Consider the following 22,713-nt stretch of genomic DNA (forward strand, 5'->3'; position numbering starts at 1 on the left):
TGATTACAAATCATTGTGATAAACAATAGTGATGGTAATGAAGCATGATTTAAGTCGATGATATGAAGGTAATTTTCTGAATGAAATGAATGAAAATGTAAATGGAATATTGACATTTCAATTATTAATCATAAATGAGTGAAAATTCATAACAATAATAGATAAAGAGAAGATTTCCCAAATCATGAATGGGTATGGTATATATATCCAAACAATACTCAATGTTACATTAAGTTGGGTCATCATGTTTACAAATAAAATTATCGAAATTGTGCGTTCTGATTTGGCATAGTTTGCGAGGTAACTAACAGTATGCATGGGAGGTTAAGTTATACCCTTCTCACGTCATTACACTAATCGAGAAAGTAGGTCGGCGTGAATATTTTCACAACCTGGTATGTGAGAGATACTGAAAGTGTAATTTTGCAAAAATAGACTCCACCTTAGTACTCTACTATTATTCATTTTGTTATTTCTTATGTACGTGAGTGGTTTATGGTCCGTTTCGACCACAAACTCTTTTAGCAGTAGATATCTGCTGAATGTCTTTAAAGCAAAGACGATGGCCAGTCCTTCACGCTCTATTACAGAGTATCGTGATTCTCTGTCCAATAATTTTTCTGCTTGCATATAAGCAAGGCATTAGAGTTCCCTCATGTTCCTGTAATAGTACACCTGCGATGCCCTTATCAGACGCGTCAGTTCTTACAACAAATTCTTTTGATATGTCGGGTAATTTAAGAATTGGTTCTGAACAGAGTAATGCCTTTAATTGGTTAAAGCTATTCTGACACGCTTCTGTCCAAACAATTTTGTTCGGTGACCCATTCTTTGTCAGATTTGTTAGCGGTGTCGCGATGTGCGCGAAGTTGTAAATGTATTTCCTGTAAAAATTTAGGAGCCCAAGTACTTTGCGTACTTCTTTTTTTGTCTTAGGTGGTTGCAATTGTGCGATTTTTGTTTGTTTTTCTGTCTCGGGTGTCTGTGTCCCATGACCAACGGTATGATCAATCCTGCATTTGAAGCTTCGATATTAGTAAACATAGGTTGCGACACTGTGTCTCTATCAAAATATTTTTTTAGCATATTTGCATGGAATGTCTTTGTTGTGTTGTTAATTTTAATCTCGTAATTAACATTAGATTTTACTGCTGTTATTTTGAATGGTCCTTTCCATGTAGCTAAAAGTTTACTCGAGTCATCGGGTAAGAGTATTAGTACTTTGTCACCAATCTCAAATTTTCTTGACTTGCTTTTTCTATCGGAGTATTCCTTGTATTTCTCTGCTTTTTTAGTGACGGATTCCTGTGCTAGCTTACATGTATCCACTATTCTGTCTTTCAGGTTTCTTACATATTCGTAAGCAAACATAATTTCGTTATTGTCCTCCTCATTCCCTTTACAAATGTCGGCTACTATATTGATCGGGCCGCGAGGTGATCGTCCATACATCAACTCAAATGGGGAGTAGCCTGTAGATTCTTGGGGTATTTCTCTATATGCAAATAGGATTGCTGGTAAGTATCTGTCCCAATCATCTGGTTTTTCTGCTGACACTTTTCTTAACATATTCTTTAGAGTGCCATTAAATCTTTCACAAAGACCATTTGCTTGGGGGTGGTAGGGAGTTGTGAATGAGTGTTGGATTCCCATGAGTTTCATGGTTTCATGCATAATATGTGATGTGAATTGGGGTCCATTGTCCGACAGTATCTCATTTGGTATGCCTATTCTAGTAAAAATTGTCATCAATGCTTCAGCTATGTGATCCGATGTAGTTGATTTCAATGCTATCGCTTCTGGCCACCTGGTTGCGTAATCGACTAGTGTTAGTATGTGTGTATGGTTTCTATCTGATTTTGTTAAAGGGCCTATAATGTCAATTGCAACTTTTTGAAAAACTTTTTCAATAACTGGGGTTGTCTCTAATGGCAATCTCGGTATTCTGCCTTTTGCGACTCTTCTTTGGCATGTGTCACAAGATTTCACATATTCTCGGACGTCTTTAGTAATTCCAGGCCATGTGAAATTCTCGGATATTCTCTTCAATGTGGAAGAGCTCCCAAGATGTCCAGAAGTTATTGAATCGTGCGCTATTCCAAGGATTTTGTTTCTGTAAATACTCGGCGTGACCAGTTGTTTAGCTATTTTGTTTCTTTTCCTATGTAACCTGAACAGAATATCTTTTTCAATGATGTATTCAACTTTTGATTTCGTCCCTTTGTTTGCGATATTGAAATATGAAGTTAAAGTCGGGTCCTTTTTCTGTTCTTCAATGAACGTGTTCCTGTCAAATTGTTGTGGTTCAAGAGAAATAGTCATTGGCTTCTCTGTTGTCTTAGTCATCTTTCTTGTTTCTGCTAGACAAGCTGTTTCTTGGGTTAATGACCATTCTTTTACATCTTTTGGGTTGTCTTTAAGACCTTTTATATTGCCAACAATAACATCAGCGACGGGGTTGGGAAGTATACAGCATTCCACTATTCCTGTATAGTATGGGGTTTCTATGTACACATTAGCTGTTTCAAAGGTTTCGACTGTGCCACTGAATGTGATGCATTGTACCGTTTTTCCAGTTTTGTCTTCGTCATTGATCAAAGATGCTTTTATTCCTACTGTACTGCATCCTGTGTCTCTCAATATTTTGCAATCAGTTCCATTAGCTTTGCCTTCACAAAAAAATAGCGATCCTGATTTGTGAGTTTGTGTTAAAAGTGACATACCTTTCACGCAATACACATTTATATTTTCTCCTGACATTACTCGTGTCTGATTGTTTACACCTGTTTGGAGTGATGCATTTGCAGTTTCTTTTGGATATCCCACGATTTTGTAACATTTGTCTGCTGTGTGGCCTTTCATTCCACAATATTGACATTTAATTATAGGTTTGTTGGTTTTCTTATACTCAGTATTATTGTCAGTGCTATTTCTTGTTTTGTTTTGATAGGGTCGGCTATGGTCTCTATTGAACTGTTTGTTCCATGGTTTGTTACTATGATCCTCCTGTTTCACTTGCGTGTTCCGAGTGATTGATCGGCTCGTTCTATTTGAGTACTGAACTTTAGGTGTACCTGGACTCTGAGCAGCAGCAGCGTAGTATGGTTCCTTCAATGTTCTGCTAAGGGGTGTCAATGGATGTGCGCTGTTAAAGTTTTCTGCGTAGATTTTTAATTTGTCCAAGTTTTCTGGCTTTCTCTCTTTAAAGAATGCGACTAAATCTGGGTTGCAAGCTTGATAGATTCGATTCTTCAGCGTGAGATAGTAAAGGCCTGCAAAGTCGTCTTGTTTTACGTTTGCCAACTCAAGCCACCGATTTAGAAATTGAGTAATTCGGTTCACGAATGTATTAAAGTCTTCTCCACTTTCCGGTTTTGCAGTGTGAAACCTTTCCTGGTAACCATCTTCCGTTAATCTAAATCTTTTTAGTAGAGCGTCTTTAATTTTTCCATAGTCATCTGCATCTTCAGTTGTTAAGGTATAGAAAACTTTTAGCGGTTCTCCAGATAAGCAGTTAATCAAGGCTGTGGCCCATTTGCTTTCTGGCCAACGATAACCTTTAGCCTGAACTTCGAATCGGTGTAAGAAGGATTCTAGACAGTCTGATCGTTCATCGTATGTTGGCATGCGTGGAAGTTTCACGAAAAATTCATCACTATTATTATGTTTTTTTTCATGACCGGTTTTTGTTTTTTCAATTTCCAGCATCATTTGGGTCCTTTTGGTTTCTTCTTCTGCTAATGCTATTTGTCTTTTTAGTTCCCTTTCTTGGACTCTTTCTTCTCGTTCTTCTCTACGTATTCTTTCTTCGTGTTCTTTTTCTTCTCTACGAATTCTTTCTTCATTTTCTTCTCTACGAATTCTTTCTTCATGTTCTTCTCTACGAATTCTTTCTTCATTTTCTTCTCTACGAATTCTTTCTTCATGTTCTTTTTCTTCTTTTACTTTCTCTTCGCACCATGAAAATATTCTTTCCTGGGGTATTTCTAAGTCCTTTGCGAGACTTAAGTATCTTTTATATGCTTCCATGTTGTAATAAATTAGTTACGATATTGTATATATATTATATTGACAGGATACTGTTACTGACTGTTTTATTTATTTACACTTACTGGAATGAACTGTTCTATTTTTAGAAATCTCTCTCTCTTATTTCAACTTATTATGTATGTTGAATTTGATGCCTTTTATCGTTATATCTTATAAAGCAATGTGTCAATACAATGCGGATTATTATGACTTGTGTCAATAACAATGTGTCAATCGCGTGTACTCTAAACTATGTTACTACGAAAAATGTATCACCAATGTGTGTGACTCGTCGTTAGTTTGTGTACAATTATTCGCAATGACGCTAATATACTAGAGTGTGATAACAATAATAGGATGCCAAAATAATCCCAAGTTATCTATCACTAAATATAACACGACGGCTAGTAGACTCCTTTTATTATTATTTAGTTTTTAAAAACTCACTTTTCAGAACATAATATATAAGTGGTTTTCGGTAACAGTAGTATGCCAAAAATGCATTTAAAACAAATCACTATGCAAAACAAATCACGATGTCTATAGTTACTATGTGATGCCCAACTCATGTAAAAGAGAATAATGAAGGATATATTTACCAACTCAGTTCGTGGCTGGGACCTCTCTCTTGTTCAATGGTTGTTCAACAATTGTAATTAGGCATTGAAGAGTGTTTAACAGTGATGTCTGAAATACAAAACAATAAAATATCGTAAGATTTACAATAGTTACAAAATGTGTTCACAACACTGAGTGATTGGATGACAGGTGAATGAATCGTTATGGAATGTAAACATATTGAAAACAATTCATGAATGAGGCAAACAACAAAATGAAATGAGTGATATAATAACAAAGTGGACAAGGAATGAATGAATGAATGAAAAACTGAGTGAATAGATGAATGAATGAATGGATAATGTATGAATGAAAGAATGAAGGGAGGAATAAATGTATGAATGATTGGATAAATGAGTGAATAAACGAATGAATGGATGAATGAATGAATAAATAAATAAATGAATGAACAATGAATGAATGAATAATTTATAAATGAATAAATGAATGAAGGAATGAATCAATAAAATGCTATTCAATTTGAATGAAAGAATGAATGGATAAATTGCTATTCCTTTTAAATGAAGAAATGAAAAAGAAAAAAAAAATGAATCCTGTAAATAGGGAGTTCAATTAAAATATGATCAAGTGGGGCAATTAAGAGTTTTACAATTTAAACTTTAAAGTTAGATGAAATAGATATAAGTAACTAAATAAATTCAATTCTTTATATGTGTCCCCTCCAAAATGTCATGGTCTCAAGTGAGTAAAGAGCTACTCGACTATGCATAAAGATATATGTAGAATGAGGCCCAGAATTTACTAGTTACTATAAATGAAAAACAATTAACGATTTGTTTACAATGAAATAAAAATGATGATGAAATTTAATTAAAAGAGATAAACAGTGATCGTGGCAGTTACAAATAGAGATATGAATACTTTACGTAACTTATGATAATATATCAGGTTCATAAGTTTACGTTTCCAGGCAGTTGATGGGCTTGGATGATCTATTCCTCTGATAACAGGATTGGACTCGTAAAATTCCACTTCCAGGCAATTGGTAAGGGGTTATAGTGTAGTACAGCGGGCTTGGGTTTGATCCTTGAAGATTATACAATCAAAGTTAAAAGCTCCGGCGTCTTAATGGTGTAGATATAATATCTACAAAGTCCCAAAAGATAAAAATCTTACAATATATATATATATAGGAATAGAGTGACTGGCCGTCCGGCATAGATTGTGGAGAGAAAGTGAGTGTAGAATATTAGACCTATCAGCTTTTATAATAAATGGCTACGTGACAGAATGTAGAACGAAAAGTATTCACTAATTAGAAATTAATTCGAGGGAAGGCTATAAAAGGAAAGACGATCTAATATTAGAAGGTAAAGTTTATCTAAGCCTACCGAAATATAACTGGAGTGAGATGAATTCAGTTCTTAATAAAATAAAATTTAATAAGATAATTGTGAACAATCTTTACTGTGACACCTTGGAGAAGAAAGAATAAAAACTACAGAAGAACTGCTGTATCTATTAAACACGATTTAATATTAAAACGCTAAGATACCAACGTGATAGGGTGTTCGTATTTAGGAATTACAATTTGTCTATTTTTATACACGATTCATTCCTTTGTGGGTAAGCGCGAGTTTCTTGGTCGCCTGTCTCCAATGGGAGCGATCTATATTCATGTTTTCGTCCAACCAGGTCATCAATCACATGATTTGTTGCTGTCCAACGATTGGATATTTCTTAACAAACGTTTACATAAGTTATAAACATACCACTGTGCCAAGCTGAATCAAATGACCAATCGTGATGTTAGATATTTAAAAAGCTGTGAACACTTTTCACTATGTGGTCATTTTGAGCACATTTTGCAATATGACCAATGACCTCTAGCAATTGGAAAGTTAATATAGATCATGCCCATTGCCAGGGTAATAAAATAGGTGGATAATCAGATCACTACTTTTTCACGATAACATTTCATTTTGCTATCAGCAGATGAAGTAATTGTTTGTTTAATTGTTAGACTTTATGACAATTACAATGCCATTTTATCATCTATAATTGAATGAAAGCTTTTTTTTCTAAAATGATAAAAGTGTTTTGTCAACAATAACGGAATGCGAGATGTTTTTGGCTTGGCTGATTCGCGTTGGTGATGAGATAATAATAATTGGAGCGATTTCCATGCAGGTTTTTGTCCAACCCTATCATCGATCACATACCTTGTTGTCCAACAATTGGATATGTCTCTATAAATTATGTAAACACGCTGCATTGTTTATGAAAGTTGTAAACATCCTCATTATTCAAGCTTAACAATATTACCGTTTATGGTGTTGGATATTTCAAAATCTGTGAAGACTTTTTTTAAAATTATGTACCTAGGTCATTTCGAGTTATGTTATGTGACTAATGACCAAGATGTGATACAGGGTAAAATGGATGGCAAACGAAGAAGGGGAAAACCCCAGGCCTAGTTATATAAAAAAAAAAACATCCTAGAATGGACAGAGATGAATGGAAGAGAACTATAATAATATGATACAGTCAACAGACGAAGGGATTGGGCAGACTTTTGTCATTGCAGATTTCGGGCAGTCGACGACAAATGAGGACGCTGAATAGTGAGTGACTAATGAATGACTCGAGCACATGGAAAAAAATACAGATCGTCCCCTTTGTTTTATGTATGATTTTAAATTTTATGTGGAAGCCTCTCGTCGACTTACTTGTGTGGATCTTTCATCTCCTCTGTCACGTTATTCAGACAAGTCCTGAAAGTGGATTTAATGTGTTTTATATTTGAGTGTTTTTGGGAGGGTGAGGCTGGGCGATAGACAAAAAGAGACAGGATGGAAGGTAGAATATATATATATATATATATATTTTATATATATATATATATATATATATATATATATATATATATATATATAAAATATATATATATATATTTATATATATATAATATATATATATAGATATATATGTGTGTGTGTGTGTGTGTGTGTGTAGGTAGGTAGGTGGGTAGATAGAGTGATAGATGGGAGAGGGGGAGAAAGAGATAGAGAGAAAAGTGATATTTTAAAAATAAAATTTCTCCTATTTGTATCCCATCTAACGTTAATATAGTAATGGTATTTAATCATCTTTAAAATTTGGGATTTTATAGACAAATAATCATTACTATCATCATCTATCGTTTTTACTATTGATTATTACCATCATCGTCATCCTCCTTAATATTATTATTATATTTTATCTATCCATCTATCTATCTATCTATCTATCTATCTATCTATCTATCTATCTATCTATCTATCTATCTATCTACCTATCCATCTATCTATCTATCTATCTATCTATCTATCTATCTTCTTTTCCTCTTTCTCATTCTCACACACAAACGCATTCCCCCCCCCCCCCCCTTCTCTCTCTCTCTCTCTCTCTCTCTCTCTCTCTCTCTCTCTCTCTCTCTGTCTCTCTTTTTTTTTCTCGGTTTGACACAACGCACTCACATACATAAGTAAACACACAATAAAGTAAATATGATATATCACACAAAAAGAAAAGAATAGGCGAACAAAGTACAAGCTAAAGAAAATAACAACAAACAACAACAACAACAACAAACAACAACAACAACAATGTGGGTCCTCACCATCCAGAATATGAAAAGAGACCCGAATAGAATGCTAGTGATATTTTGCCTGGATCTGTCGTTGTCCCTTCAAATGGCTGATAGAAGTTGTCTGTATAACCTGTTGAAATAGAAAATAAAATCATGAAAGTCAAACTATTTGTGACTAATCGTTCCCAAACGGTGTCATTTCGGGATGAACCTATTGTTAAAATTTGAATTCTAAGTCTTACGCATTTAATTCGAGTTAATCCTCTCCTTACAAACTCCAGGGAAAGCGTCACATTCGTTACGATACAAACCAACATTCTTCTTATTCAGAATTTTCAAACGCCGTAATTCAATAATCTTATAGTTATACCTCTCCAAAGACCTCACCTATATCATTTCCCATCAAAATGTATTCACTTTTTGCAACATGCCCTTACAGAGAGAACGTAACCGTGGTTTTGCGCATGCGTCTCTCGTCCTCGCTTCCGCTGAAGTGTCTCATGCCCCTTTCAAGATAGCCCATCGCCATTTTGAATGTTGTCAGTCATGTGATAAATCCAAAGTTCACAAAGTTTGAAACCGAAATTGCGGAACGAAAAATAGTAATAAATTCTCCAGTAACGACAAATTGAGCAACAGACGAATACAACACGCTATTTCAACTAACAATATTATACATTTCTAAACTATCTTCATCATTATATAAATTAGAAATAGTGTTTTAATATTATATTAAATTCTATTTTCGACACTTGTTGTTTACGACCGTACTACGTAGATAATACCGGTTCTCGTCTGATCACCGAAGTCAAGCAACGTCAGGCGTGGTTAGTACTTAGAATGGTGACCGCTTGGGAACCCTACGTGTTGTAGACTGCATTTTTTTATTAAAGTTTTTTAAAAAATTAATTTATCTATTTTACAATTTTATTACATTTTTTTTTCTTTTATTCTATTTGTTTCAGTGGCGGTTCTAGCCTATTTACAGTGGTTGGGCAAAGATGATCCGGTCATATATATATATATATATATATATATATATATATATATATATATATATATATATATATATTATTTATTTATTTTTTTTAATTATAATTTTTTTTCACCTTTAAAAAAATATTTCAACCACAAATAATCACATTCACAATGAAATGACAATACCAGTAGATTTTAATTATTCCAAACGTAATCAAAAAATAATCACGAAAGAGAATACAACTAAAAACTAAAGCGACGAGACATAATGCGACAACACCTTGACAATAGAAGTCCATTTCGTTCACTCGAAAAATTAAAGAGATGCTTTAATCCCTCAACGGCGAGATTAATATTTCTGTTACATTACTGGTTTTCAGTAGTATGTAGTAACCTTAAAGTTTTCATCGAGAAGCAACAACAGCGATATGACTCGAGTTTCATTCAGAGCTGAAATTGCATCATTTTTACTGCTGTGTTGGTGGTTAGAATGATTGTGCCGGTGGTGGTAGTGGTTGGAATAGTGGTAGCGGTGGTGGTGGTGGGGTGGAGGAGGAGAAGGAAGACGAGGCGGTGAGGGAGGATGTAATTATGATAGTGGTTTTGGTGGTGCTGTTGGTTAGAATGATAGTTGTGGAGACGATTGTTGTACTTGTTGTTAATATTGTTGTTGTTGTTGTTGTTGTTGTTGTTGTTGTTGTTGTTAATGATGATGATGAATGATGATGATGATGATGATGATGATGATGATGATGATGATGATGATGATGATGACAACCACGATGTCGTCGACAATGATGGTTACCACCATACGATATTACAAAGTTTATTTAATCTTAGGCTTTCGCCAATAATTCACACAATACAATTAAGACAAAAGAATGTTATCAATCTCTCCTCATGCATTCGTTATACTATCACAATAACGACCGTGTTATCTTTACTCCTTCCCAATGCTATCTATACAAGAGTGCTATGCTCCTTCCCCAACCAACCCCTAGCTTCCCGCCTCTTCGTTGCGAACTATCTTATGTATGTATTAGCTTCAGGACGGGCAAGTACGGAATCTGCCCACCCTTCCTTTAAACGTCTTTATTTCCTCTATAACTTAGAATTCAACTCTCTCCTTACTCAGAAGAGTATTTCTCGTATACTAATTCAATTGTTGAGAAAACCAAAATGGTGGTTGTATTAATATTTATTTAGTCGTGACTTTTGAATAAAATGTTTTGTTTTATTAGAGGAAATACAATAGAAAATTACATTGTTTTGCAAAATTATTTAGTCTGGCAATAAAAATACAGCGGTAATTACTTTAAGAATAATAAAAAAAAGAACTAACAAATTAATTTGTTAAAAAACAAAAACAAAAAAACAACAAAAAACAAATAAGAAAACAATTTAAATAAATGAGTTTTGAGAAGTACTTAAAGAAAACGAGAAAAAAAAAGAAATAATTTAAATGGATAAACAAATATATAAAAACAACACAAATTAATACTAAATTGATATAATATTAGTAAGTTAATAAATTTAATTCAATACTGGAACCTTCCCAAAGTCATTACATCAATGGTACCAGCACAAGTAAGGCAATAAATAAGAAAAAGTTCGTTTGCCAAAAGCTCTATTCAGTGTTCACTGGTTATTAAGGTGGGCTCATTTGAATTAGCCCGACCTAGTACTAGAGAGGCCAGACAGCAAAAATCGGAGTTAGTTCACCGTCAGGCGACGTGACGATGAGATGACGATGTGGGCGGAGTGGAGTGGTTGGGAGGGGAGGGGGGGGGTTGATAAAAAGAACAGGAGCGTATCCTGGTTTATGCATTACGGGGTGCATGGTCATTCGCAATCTATCAAAAAATACACACAAATTGATTTCAGTACGAAGTATCAAGTTTAAGTAGTAACTTTTGAAATTATCTAATTTAGATTAGATTATTTCGGACCTGGTAATACAGCTTATAACTTGAAAAAAACAGGCTGGTATTTGCCCACCCTGCCCATTATTACCAGCCGTCCCTGATTTGTTTTGTTTTTTTTAATTGTTATTTAAATTTTGTTTTTGTAGTAGTAGTAGTAGTAGTAATAGTAGTAGTAGTAGTGGTAGTAGTAGTAGTAGTAGTAGTAGTAGTAGTAGTAGTAGTAGTAGTAGTAGTAGTAGTAGTAGTAGTAGTAGCAGTAGTACTAGTAGTAGTAGTAGTAGTAGTAGTAGCAGCAGTAGTAGTAGTAGTAGTAGTAGTAGTAGTAGTAGTAGTAGTAGTAGGAGGAGGAGGAGGAGGAGGAGGAATAGTAGTAGTAGTAGTAGTAGTAGTAGTAGTAGTAGTAGTAGTAGTAGTTGTTGTTGTTGTTGTTGTTGTTGTTGTTGTTGTAATGATATATGCATTGGGCGGTTTTAATCATTCTCTTTCGTCATTAAGGATTGAAAAACAACATTTATTGTGAACATCTTAAATTATCTGTTTGATACCCATTTTGCGACCTAATTTGGGGGTTTGACATAAAAAAAATTTAACAATCTTATGGCAAACGTTCCACAAATAATAATGAAGGAATGACCTTCATATTCTTGCATCTTATCAATAGTGTAGCATAGTGTGTCACCATAGAGAGATTTTACGGTTTTAGCTTATGGAATTTTTACAAAGTTGAGAATCAAAATGTTATGACAAATTGATGTTAAAAATTGAGAATTAGGATTATAATTCAAAATTCACATATCTTATCAGAAAAATCTCTCTATGGCGACATAATACATTATCTCTGTGATGACTTTGGAAATTTTCAGACAATTTCATTGAATAGATTCTGAGAAACGTTTGACACAGTATCCCATACCCTTAGAAAAATGACATATTGAGAAAATAGCAAAATAGCTTTCCTTTTTTCACACTTTTCTTACTACCTGTACCCTTTTCGACTGTACTTGTCGTGCCTTTATAGTCTACTTTAAGAATTTGCACTTCAACTATATTATTTCTAAGATAATAAAATATCATTTTCCACCAAAATCTAAAATTAAATTTTTCGAAGGATTTGCCTAATAATTAGACCCAAACTGCGTGTTTTTCTGTTATTTTCTGAGCTGTCCCTCTATCAAAAGTTGTAACATTTTCAGTCAGCATCCGAATAAATTTGTCTTAACTAAATATAAATTTTAGACCGTATTGATACGTATTGATACCACATCAAAAAAGTTTTCTTCTTTAATATATATTTTTTAAAAACACTCTAAAACTATTGTCATAAAATTAGAGATTTTACACTGTTAAATATGTAAACAAGTTACGAAGCACCTGCAGTTGATAAGAAAGAGTTAAACAGACTAATAAGCAGTTTTTAATTAAATAAAAACCTTTAATGAAAATATACTTTAAATTTAAACACAATGAACATACGCGATAGACAAATATTCGTTCCATAATTTATATATATTTTAGCACAGAGCTAGACTTATTTACACTAATTTATGAAATGTGTCTGATTTAATTTATAAGATATTTTTTTTTAAAAAGTAAAAATAACTTTTTGGAATAGACCTTCCTTAAGCTTATTTAACAAAGCAAATAAAAAAAAACGAGCAAACTTTTAAATTGATTGTTTACTTACCCATTGCGATTTTGACCATTCCGACAACGATGATAACAACAAGGGCGACAACTTTGGTACAGGTAAAAGTGTCCTGTACTTGGATTGCCCACTTCACGTTTCGACAGTTGATGTACGTCAGAAGACCTGTTAGAAGATGTGAGAGAAAAATAAGAAACTACTGAAGAGCAAAAATAAGGCAACAAAACTTGAGACAAGTGTAAATGTTGAACTTCTTTAAATAATTTCTAAACCGAATGGAAAAATATTAGAACTAACTAACATAAATTTAGCAATAGGTGTAATATTTCATATGAAATAATTTGTGAACCAAGTAACATTATTTTGAATCCAGCAACATAACCTTTGAACGAAGTAACATAATTTTTTCACCAAATAATATCATGCTGTAACCAGACAAGATGTTTTCTGAACTATATAACACAGAATTTGAATTTAGTAACATACAAAGAGTTTTGAAACCTTGTAATATCATTTTAAACCAGGTGACATAATTCCGAAACTAAGTAGCAGGGTATTTACCTTAGTCGAGATAACAACAAATAACAACGAATAACAACCAAAAAAAAAACAACTGATAACAACAATTAACAAACAACAAATAGCAACTGATAACAACAAATAACAACTGAAAACAAAAATTTCCAAACAAGAAATAGCAACTGATAACACAAAAATACTTTGATTCTAGCCTCAAAAATCAATATTCATGTGGCCAACTAGACCACAACTTTACGTGCACAACTGCCGAAGTAGAATATTCTTTAGCGATGACCGGAGTTGCGTCCCTTTTTTGTTAATCAAAGATGTGTTGTGGTATTCAGGCAAAGCCATTGTCTGATGACTGATGTTCTGTCTTTGTTTTGTTTTTTTTTGTTTTTTGTGACACTCGATGTTCTTTCACAAACTTTTCTCTTTTATTTGTTATTATCAGTTGTTATTTGTTGTTATTTGTTGTGATCAGTTATTATTTGTTGTTACCAGTTGTTATTTGTTGTTATCAGTTGTTATCAGTTGTTATTTGTTGTTATCAGTTGTTATCAGTTGTTATTTGTTGTTATTTGTTGTTATCAGTTGTCATTTGTTGTTACCAGTTGTTATCAGTTGTTATTTGTTGTTATTTGTTGTTATCAGTTGTTATTTGTTGTTATAATCTAGATGTGTATAACGCCTGGCCGGAGGTTGTGTTTTCAGTGTTATGACTTTGTTCTTTTTTTCCTAATTTTTATGCAATAGTTTTGATTTCTATATCGTCGAATCTGTTAGTTATTTGTCTTTCTATACATCAAGTTTTATATATATTGGAGCCTATGATAAGTATGGAAAACTTTTAATATACCATTTTCATTTATCTACACAGCACACCATGTTAACATATTTTTACTTGATCTTGCTAGAAATTTTAGTCACCCTGTGTAAAACAAACTTTTATTTTTATCCTACTAATTGTTTTTACAACAACAACTGGAATTTTTATGAACACTGTTCTTTTAATTCTTACTACCGTCGTACTGGGGGCGGCAAACGAAAACAAAACGCAATACCAACCGTCAGTAGTCGTCGCCCGCCCAGCCCTACCCGTAGATTTCGACCCCCACCGACACTGACTACTATTAAAAGAAGTCACCCCGGTCCATGAACCAACCCACCTGGCCTTACTCTGAACACTTCGCAATGTGATGATGGTGACAATAATATTTTACTCAATAATCGATTTAATCAGAGTAACAAGAAGAGTGTGATGTATTTTAATGCAAGATCAATTCGTAATAAATCTCACGAAATTAACACCGTAACTACCGATTCGAAGAGCGACCAAGTATTTATTGTTGAGACATGGCTCAACCCCAGATAGAGACGAAGTTATATTACATGAAACAACACCATTAACGGTGGTGGAATTTGCGTTTTATATTAAGACCATTTAAGGATTAAGAGGAATAATATAAAAGATCCATCAAATTACAACACTTAACACCAGAGAATTAACTTCGCTGAGATTGACATGTTATTATTTTTTATATTATGTAAAAGTTGTACAATTATAATTTCAGCCCTGGGCAGATTTTAATACCTGCAATAATCTATAATTGCTGGGTTTGTCTTTACATTGCCATATGAATGCAATTGTTTTTATTACCATTTGTCATTTGTAAAATGGTCTGTAAAAGTTGCCACCAAAATTATATCTCTTGAATTTATGTAGCATTTTTTTATGCTATGAGATCTGTACACTTATGGTTCTAAACACATGGGCCTAATTTAACAATTTGGGTTATGAGCCCTGCAAATAAAGTACACGTCGTCACAAACCAATTTATATGACATTAAGTGGTTATGTGGCAAACAATAAGGAATTTAAATAATTAATCCGATATGCGATATCCAGCCTTGAAGAAGATAAGAAGATAAGGTTAACCCCGGGTTTAAAATCTTATTTTTAACTTAACTAAAGACAATAAGCATTGTTTCTTTAACTTAAAAGAAAAGAAAATAATAGATAACATTCATAATTCTTAATACATCGACATTTAACTCAATTTTCTCAATCTAATTCCGACATAATCCTGATGAGGGTGGTCACATAATATTTGCAAGGTCTAATAATCAAACTCGATTATGAGCTTTTTTTTCAATTCCTGAAATGAAAATATTTTTCTTTGGTTTGAGATTATTTACATTTCATCAATGATATCATAATCATTAGGGCAGTCAAAACTGTACAGATGATCTATCGTCTCAAAAGGGTATTATCTCGGGATGACTGGATCCCGGAAAATGCATTAATGATTAAAATGATATAAAATATAGATTATTTTTTTAGCTTTTGCAAAGTGAGAAACTGATTCTCGACAATATCAAATAGAAATTAACACGATATTCATATTTGTGTTCATAAATTTAATTTTCAGCACCCAGGCAATCCCGACATAATTTTGCTTTGAGACGGTGGGTGACAAATAAGTACACGGCGCTACTTAACACAGATACTTACAGATACACAAAGCAGCTACCAGTGCAACTGCATTCTTTGGAGCACCACAGTCAGGGAAAAAAGGCTGAATCATGTAGCTGGCGAAGGTAAGAGCAATGATAGCGTTTTCAGCAGGCGCAATCACCATCAAGGTCACCCATAAATGCAAGAATGCTGAGAAATCTCCAAGCGACTCCTGAAGATAGACATAGTCGGCGCCCGAAGACGGTATGCAAGTTCCTAACTCCGCATAGGAAAGAGCTCCTATCATACAGAATAATCCACAAAGTCCCCATACCAGAATACAGGCCCCAACGGATCCAGACTCCATGATGACGCCTTTCGGGGACACGAATATCCCACTTCCGATTATGATTCCCACGATAATTCCAACACCATTCACCAGACCCAAATGTTTCCGTAGTCGGACAGGGGTATCTGTTTCCATTGTCACTGGTATTTTGTCCTTGTCCATACAATTTTTATCTGGTTTCTTTTCTTTTTAAAGTTTTTACATTCGGTGTTGGATTTTGGTTGAACTTGACATTTGTCACACCAATAGTTTTCACGAGAGCAGTTTCATCAATGTTGAATCAATGACATCAATTGGTGTTGCGACTAAGAAACGTTAATAGTAATGAGCAAAAATATCAATTCGATAAAATAAGCCCCTTAGTCAACGTGTCAATAAAGAGGGGAACTTTTATTTCATCATTTTAAAAAAATTTATTTGCCAGTTCAAAAATATATTCTATCCAAAAATGTTAAATTTAATTTATTATATCATCATAAACGATATTCACCGAAAACGTGATATTTTAAGTATCCTCGTGATAGAACGATGACAACAAGGGAATAACGATATTTTTGAAAATAATAAACTATTGCTATTGTGTTTTTCGGCATCGGTTTGGTACTCATGATAATATGGGTACAGAAACGTTTAAATGTCAATCTTAATCAGTATTGATAATCGGACAGTACTATCATGTAGACTATGTCACACTTGATGATATTAACACATTAATGTCAGTGATTAAAACACGCATAGATCAGCGTATTCTATATGCAATATTATTTTAACCTTCTCCTTAAACAGAAACCAGAAATGATATCAAATTTATTATTATTATTATTATTATTATTATTATTATTATTATTATTACTATTATTATTATTATTATTATTATTATTATTATTATTATTATCCAGATATGATAATCTTCTGCGGATCCGCAGAATAATAATAATAATAATAATAATAATAATAATAATAATAATAATAATAATAATAATAATAATAATAATAATAATAATACTTTATTGCATCCCAAAAAGGGAATTTTTGTGCAGAGGTGTTATAATTTACACACTAAGATAAAAATACAATGGAAATAGGATGTATATATAAAAAAGGAGCAGCTCCATAACCAGATCTGCGCTTTATAATATGAATAATTTCAACACTGTAAAATAGTTAAAACTGTCACTATAAATTGAGAATTGAAAAGATTGCAAAACAAATAAATTAATAAATTAATATTTACATTTTTTAAAAAGTAAAAATGCGAAATAATTATATAAAATGATTATTACGTGTTGTTATGAAGCCTAATACTGGACGGCAGAAAAGATGTTCGGTGTCTCTCTGTTTTCGTTGAAATAGAGAAAGGGCGACCACTTCTTTCTGACATAATGACTGATGGTCTTAGTGGATGATAATGGTCATTTAATATTTTAGTTATTTTATTTATACAAAATTTCTCGTATAAAAGATCTACATCGTCAACATCATTTATATAGCGTTTAATTGATTTTTTAATATTTGAATTTATTTTGTTCCTTTCCACTGCTAAGCAAAATACAAAATGACAAAACACGTTCGATTACTGCTCTATAAAATAATGTGCAGAGGGTTTTATCTATTCTAAACTGAGAGTTTTGATCAAAATATGTACGTCTGCAAATCTTATGCCTAATTATTTTCAAGTGTTCATCCCATTTGAGCCTCTCATCAATCGTGACACCAAGGTATTTGTAGTGAGGAACTCGCTGGAGAATTGGTCCTTTAATTTTAACGGTTCTATCGGTTCCTTCACTCTCTTAAAGTCAATCACTAGCTCCTTTGTCTTGCTTATGTTAAATTCTAGGTGCTGGGCATCACACCAAGACACAAATCTATCAATTTCTTGCCTATAAGCCATTTCGTTGCCATTTGTTATGAGACTTTGAAGAGCGGTGTCATCTGCAAACTTTATTAAAGGTACACTCAGGTTTTGACTTCTACAGTCATTCATGTATATTCTGAATAATACAGGGAACAATACACAACCTTGAGGAGCACCAGTATTTGTAGTTATACAGGAAGATATGTTTTGTCCTAATTGAACATATTGTGCTCTCTCCGTAAGAAATTCGAGCACCCAAGCAATAATATACTTGTTTAAATTCAGACTAGTCAATTGTTGAACAACCAACTGAGGTTGCATTGTATTGAACGCTGAGGAAAAATCTGCAAAAAGCAATCTGCAATAGTTCTTAGCGTGATCTAGATGCCTGTAGATGTTGTTTGTAAACAGCAAAATGGCATCCTCTACGCCACGTCCTGGTTTGTAAGCAAATTGATAACTATCACTCAATGGCATAGACTGGTTACTAATTTTAACAAGAACAAGTTTTTCTAAAGATTTCATGACTATTGAAGTCAGTGCAACAGGTCTGAGATCGTTCATAGATTGAAGTTTTTCTTTTTTTGGAATAGGAATAATTTTTGAAGTTTTCCAAATTTCAAGGATCGAAACGTATTGGAGGGACCAGTTAAAAATATGTGTAAAAATGGGGGAAAGCTGATGGGCACATTCTTTTAATAATTTTCCTTTCAATCCATCCGGCCCAGCAGCCTTCCTCTCGTTTAGTTTCGAAAACGCGAATCTCGTTTCTTCTTCACTGACCTCAATAGTCATTTCATCTTTCAAAGCCCTGTTTAATTTATGTTTTTCATTTTCAATATCAAATTTGCTGTGTTGAAACGTGAATAAAATTTATTTAGAGTTTCAATTTCGATATCTTCTGATATAATCATTGTCATGGTCTCAAGTGAGTAAAGAGCTACTCGACTATGCATAAAGATATATGTAGAATGAGGCCCCAGAATTTACTAGTTACTATAAATGAAAAACAATTAACGATTTGTTTACAATGAAATAAAAATAATGATGAAATTTAATTAAAAGAGATAAACAGTGATCGTGGCAGTTACAAATAGAGATATGAATATTTTACGTAACTTATGATAATATGTCAGGTTCGTAAGTTTACGTTTCCAGGCAGTTGATGGGCTTGGATGATCTATTCCTCTGATAATAGGATTGGACTCGTAAAATTCCACTTCCAGGCTATTGGTAAGAGGTTATAGTGTAGTACAGCGGGCTTGGGTTTGATCCTTGAAGATTATACAATCAAAGTTAAAAGCTCCGGCGTCTTAATGGTGTAGATATAATATCTACAAAGTCCCAAAAGATAAAAATCTTACAATATATATATAGGAATAGAGTGACTGGCCGTCCGGCATAGATTGTGGAGAGAAAGTGAGTGTAGAATATTAGACCTATCAGCTTTTATAATAAATGGCTACGTGACAGAATGTAGAACGAAAAGTATTCACTAATTAGAAATTAATTCGAGGGAAGGCTATAAAAGGAAAGACGATCTAATATTAGAAGGTAAAGTTTATCTAAGCCTACCGAAATATAACTGGAGTGAGATGAATTCAGTTCTTAATAAAATAAAATTTAATAAGATAATTGTGAACAATCTTTACTGTGACACCCCCCACCCACGTTTAAAATATACTCTTTAACCATTATGGGAAAGATAGATTTTACAAACGGAAGTAAATTTACTATCATGATACTCTAGCATTAATCCATTGTTATGATTTGTGCTACAATTAAATTATTTATTAACTAGACATGGAAATGTTTATATTAACGTAGGTATATGAATGGGTGACAATAACAATGAAAGATTGTGATTACAAATCATTGTGATGAACGACATGATGGCAATGTGATTACAAATCATTGTGATAAACAATAGTGATGGTAATGAAGCATGATTTAAGTCGATGATATGAAGGTAATTTTCTGAATGAAATGAATGAAAATGTAAATGGAATATTGACATTTCAATTATTAATCATAAATGAGTGAAAATTCATAACAATAATAGATAAAGAGAAGATTTCCCAAATCATGAATGGGTATGGTATATATATCCAAACAATACTCAATGTTACATTAAGTTGGGTCATCATGTTTACAAATAAAATTATCGAATTTGTGTGTTCTGATTTGGCATAATTTGCGAGGTAACTAACAGTATGCATGGGAGGTTAAGTTATACCCTTCTCACGTCATTACACTAATCGAGAAAGTAGGTCGGCGTGAATATTTTCACAACCTGGTATGTGAGAGATACTGAAAGTGTAATTTTGCAAAAATAGACTCCACCTTAGTACTCTACTATTATTCATTTTGTTATTTCTTATGTACGTGAGTGGTTTATGGTCCGTTTCGACCACAAACTCTTTTAGCAGTAGATATCTGCTGAATGTCTTTAAAGCAAAGACGATGGCCAGTCCTTCACGCTCTATTACAGAGTATCGTGATTCTCTGTCCAATAATTTTCTGCTTGCATATAAGCAAGGCATTAGAGTTCCCTCATGTTCCTGTAATAGTACACCTGCGATGCCCTTATCAGACGCGTCAGTTCTTACAACAAATTCTTTTGATATGTCGGGTAATTTAAGAATTGGTTCTGAACAGAGTAATGCCTTTAATTGGTTAAAGCTATTCTGACACACTTCTGTCCAAACAATTTTGTTCGGTGACCCATTCTTTGTCAGATTTGTTAGCGGTGTCGCGATGTGCGCGAAGTTGTAAATGTATTTCCTGTAAAAATTTAGGAGCCCAAGTACTTTGCGTACTTCTTTTTTGTCTTAGGTGGTTGCAATTGTGAGATTTTTGTTTGTTTTTCTGTCTCGGGTGTCTGTGTCCCATGACCAACGGTATGATTAATCCTGCATTTGAAGCTTCGATATTAGTAAACATAGGTTGCGACACTGTGTCTCTATCAAAATACTTTTTTAGCATATTTGCATGGAATGTCTTTGTTGTGTTGTTAATTTGAATCTCGTAATTAACATTAGATTTTACTGCTGTTATTTTGAATGGTCCTTTCCATGTAGCTAAAAGTTTACTCGAGTCATCGGGTAAGAGTATTAGTACTTTGTCACCAATCTCAAATTTTCTTGACTTGCTTTTTCGATCGGAGTATTCCTTGTATTTCTCTGCTTTTTTAGTGACGGATTCCTGTGCTAGCTTACATGTGTCCTCTATTCTGTCTTTCAGGTTTCTTACATATTCGTAAGCAAACATAATTTCGTTATTGTCCTCCTCATTCCCTTTACAAATGTCGGCTACTATATTGATCGGGCCGCGAGGTGATCGTCCATACATCAACTCAAATGGGGAGTAGCCTGTAGATTCTTGGGGTATTTCTCTATATGCAAATAGGATTGCTGGTAAGTATCTGTCCCAATCATCTGGTTTTTCTGCTGACACTTTTCTTAACATATTCTTTAGAGTGCCATTAAATATTTCACAAAGACCATTTGCTTGGGGTGGTAGGGAGTTGTGAATGAGTGTTGGATTCCCATGAGTTTCATGGTTTCATGCATAATATGTGATGTGAATTGGGGTCCATTGTCCGACAGTATCTCATTTGGTATGCCTATTCTAGTAAAAATTGTCATCAATGCTTCAGCTATGTGATCCGATGTAGTTGATTTCAATGCTATCGCTTCTGGCCACCTGGTTGCGTAATCGACTAGTGTTAGTATGTGTGTATGGTTTCTATCTGATTTTGTTAAAGGGCCTATAATGTCAATTGCAACTTTTTGAAAAACTTTTTCAATAACTGGGGTTGTCTCTAATGGCAATCTCGGTATTCTGCCTTTTGCGACTCTTCTTTGGCATGTGTCACAAGATTTCACATATTCTCGGACGTCTTTAGTAATTCCAGGCCATGTGAAATTCTCGGATATTCTCTTCAATGTGGAAGAGCTCCCAAGATGTCCAGAAGTTATTGAATCGTGCGCTATTCCAAGGATTTTGTTTCTGTAAATACTCGGCGTGACCAGTTGTTTAGCTATTTTGTTTCTTTTCCTATGTAACCTGAACAGAATATCTTTTTCAATGATGTATTCAACTTTTGATTTCGTCCCTTTGTTTGCGATATTGAAATATGAAGTTAAAGTCGGGTCCTTTTTCTGTTCTTCAATGAACGTGTTCCTGTCAAATTGTTGTGGTTCAAGAGAAATAGTCATTGGCTTCTCTGTTGTCTTAGTCATCTTTCTTGTTTCTGCTAGACAAGCTGTTTCTTGGGTTAATGACCATTCTTTTACATCTGTTGGGTTGTCTTTAAGACCTTTTATATTGCCAACAATAATATCAGCGACGGGGTTGGGAAGTATACAGCATTCCACTATTCCTGTATAGTATGGGGTTTCTATGTACACGTTAGCTGTTTCAAAGGTTTCGACTGTGCCACTGAATGTGATGCATTGTACCGTTTTTCCAGTTTTGTCTTCGTCATTGATCAAAGATGCTTTTATTCCTACTGTACTGCATCCTGTGTCTCTCAATATTTTGCAATCAGTTCCATTAGCTTTGCCTTCACAAAAAAATAGCGATCCTGATTTGTGAGTTTGTGTTAAAAGTGACATACCTTTCACGCAATACACATTTATATTTTCTCCTGACATTACTCGTGTCTGATTGTTTACACCTGTTTGGAGTGATGCATTTGCAGTTTCTTTTGGATATCCCACGATTTTGTAACATTTGTCTGC

At 33.7% G+C, this 22,713-nt stretch overlaps 1 protein-coding gene and 1 pseudogene across 2 annotated transcripts in view; one reads left to right on the top strand and one right to left on the bottom strand.

The window, feature by feature from the left end:
- LOC144976938 (Y+L amino acid transporter 2-like) overlaps nt 1–22,713 on the bottom strand; it is a 48,544-nt gene that overhangs the window by 19,824 nt on the left and 6,007 nt on the right. Inside the window, exons 2-5 of one of the 2 annotated variants that reach the window (XM_078921563.1) lie at nt 15,822–16,418; nt 12,827–12,952; nt 8,270–8,369; nt 7,338–7,382 (exon numbers count right to left, since the gene is read on the bottom strand). In XM_078921563.1, coding sequence (XP_078777689.1) covers nt 7,338–7,382; nt 8,270–8,369; nt 12,827–12,952; nt 15,822–16,275 — 725 coding nt within the window. In that variant the 5' untranslated portion in view covers nt 16,276–16,418. Of the gene's footprint in view, nt 1–7,337; nt 7,383–8,269; nt 8,370–12,826; nt 12,953–15,821; nt 16,863–22,713 lie in introns of those variants that run through there. The other variant, XM_078921562.1, reaches the window with a different exon arrangement.
- Nucleotides 8,997–9,115, top strand: LOC144977707 (5S ribosomal RNA; annotated as a pseudogene).

Source organism: Berghia stephanieae, chromosome 7, assembly GCF_034508935.2.
Source record: "Berghia stephanieae isolate SIO BIC M18660-M18661 chromosome 7, UCSD_Bste_1.3, whole genome shotgun sequence".
NCBI lineage: Eukaryota > Metazoa > Mollusca > Gastropoda > Nudibranchia > Aeolidiidae > Berghia > Berghia stephanieae.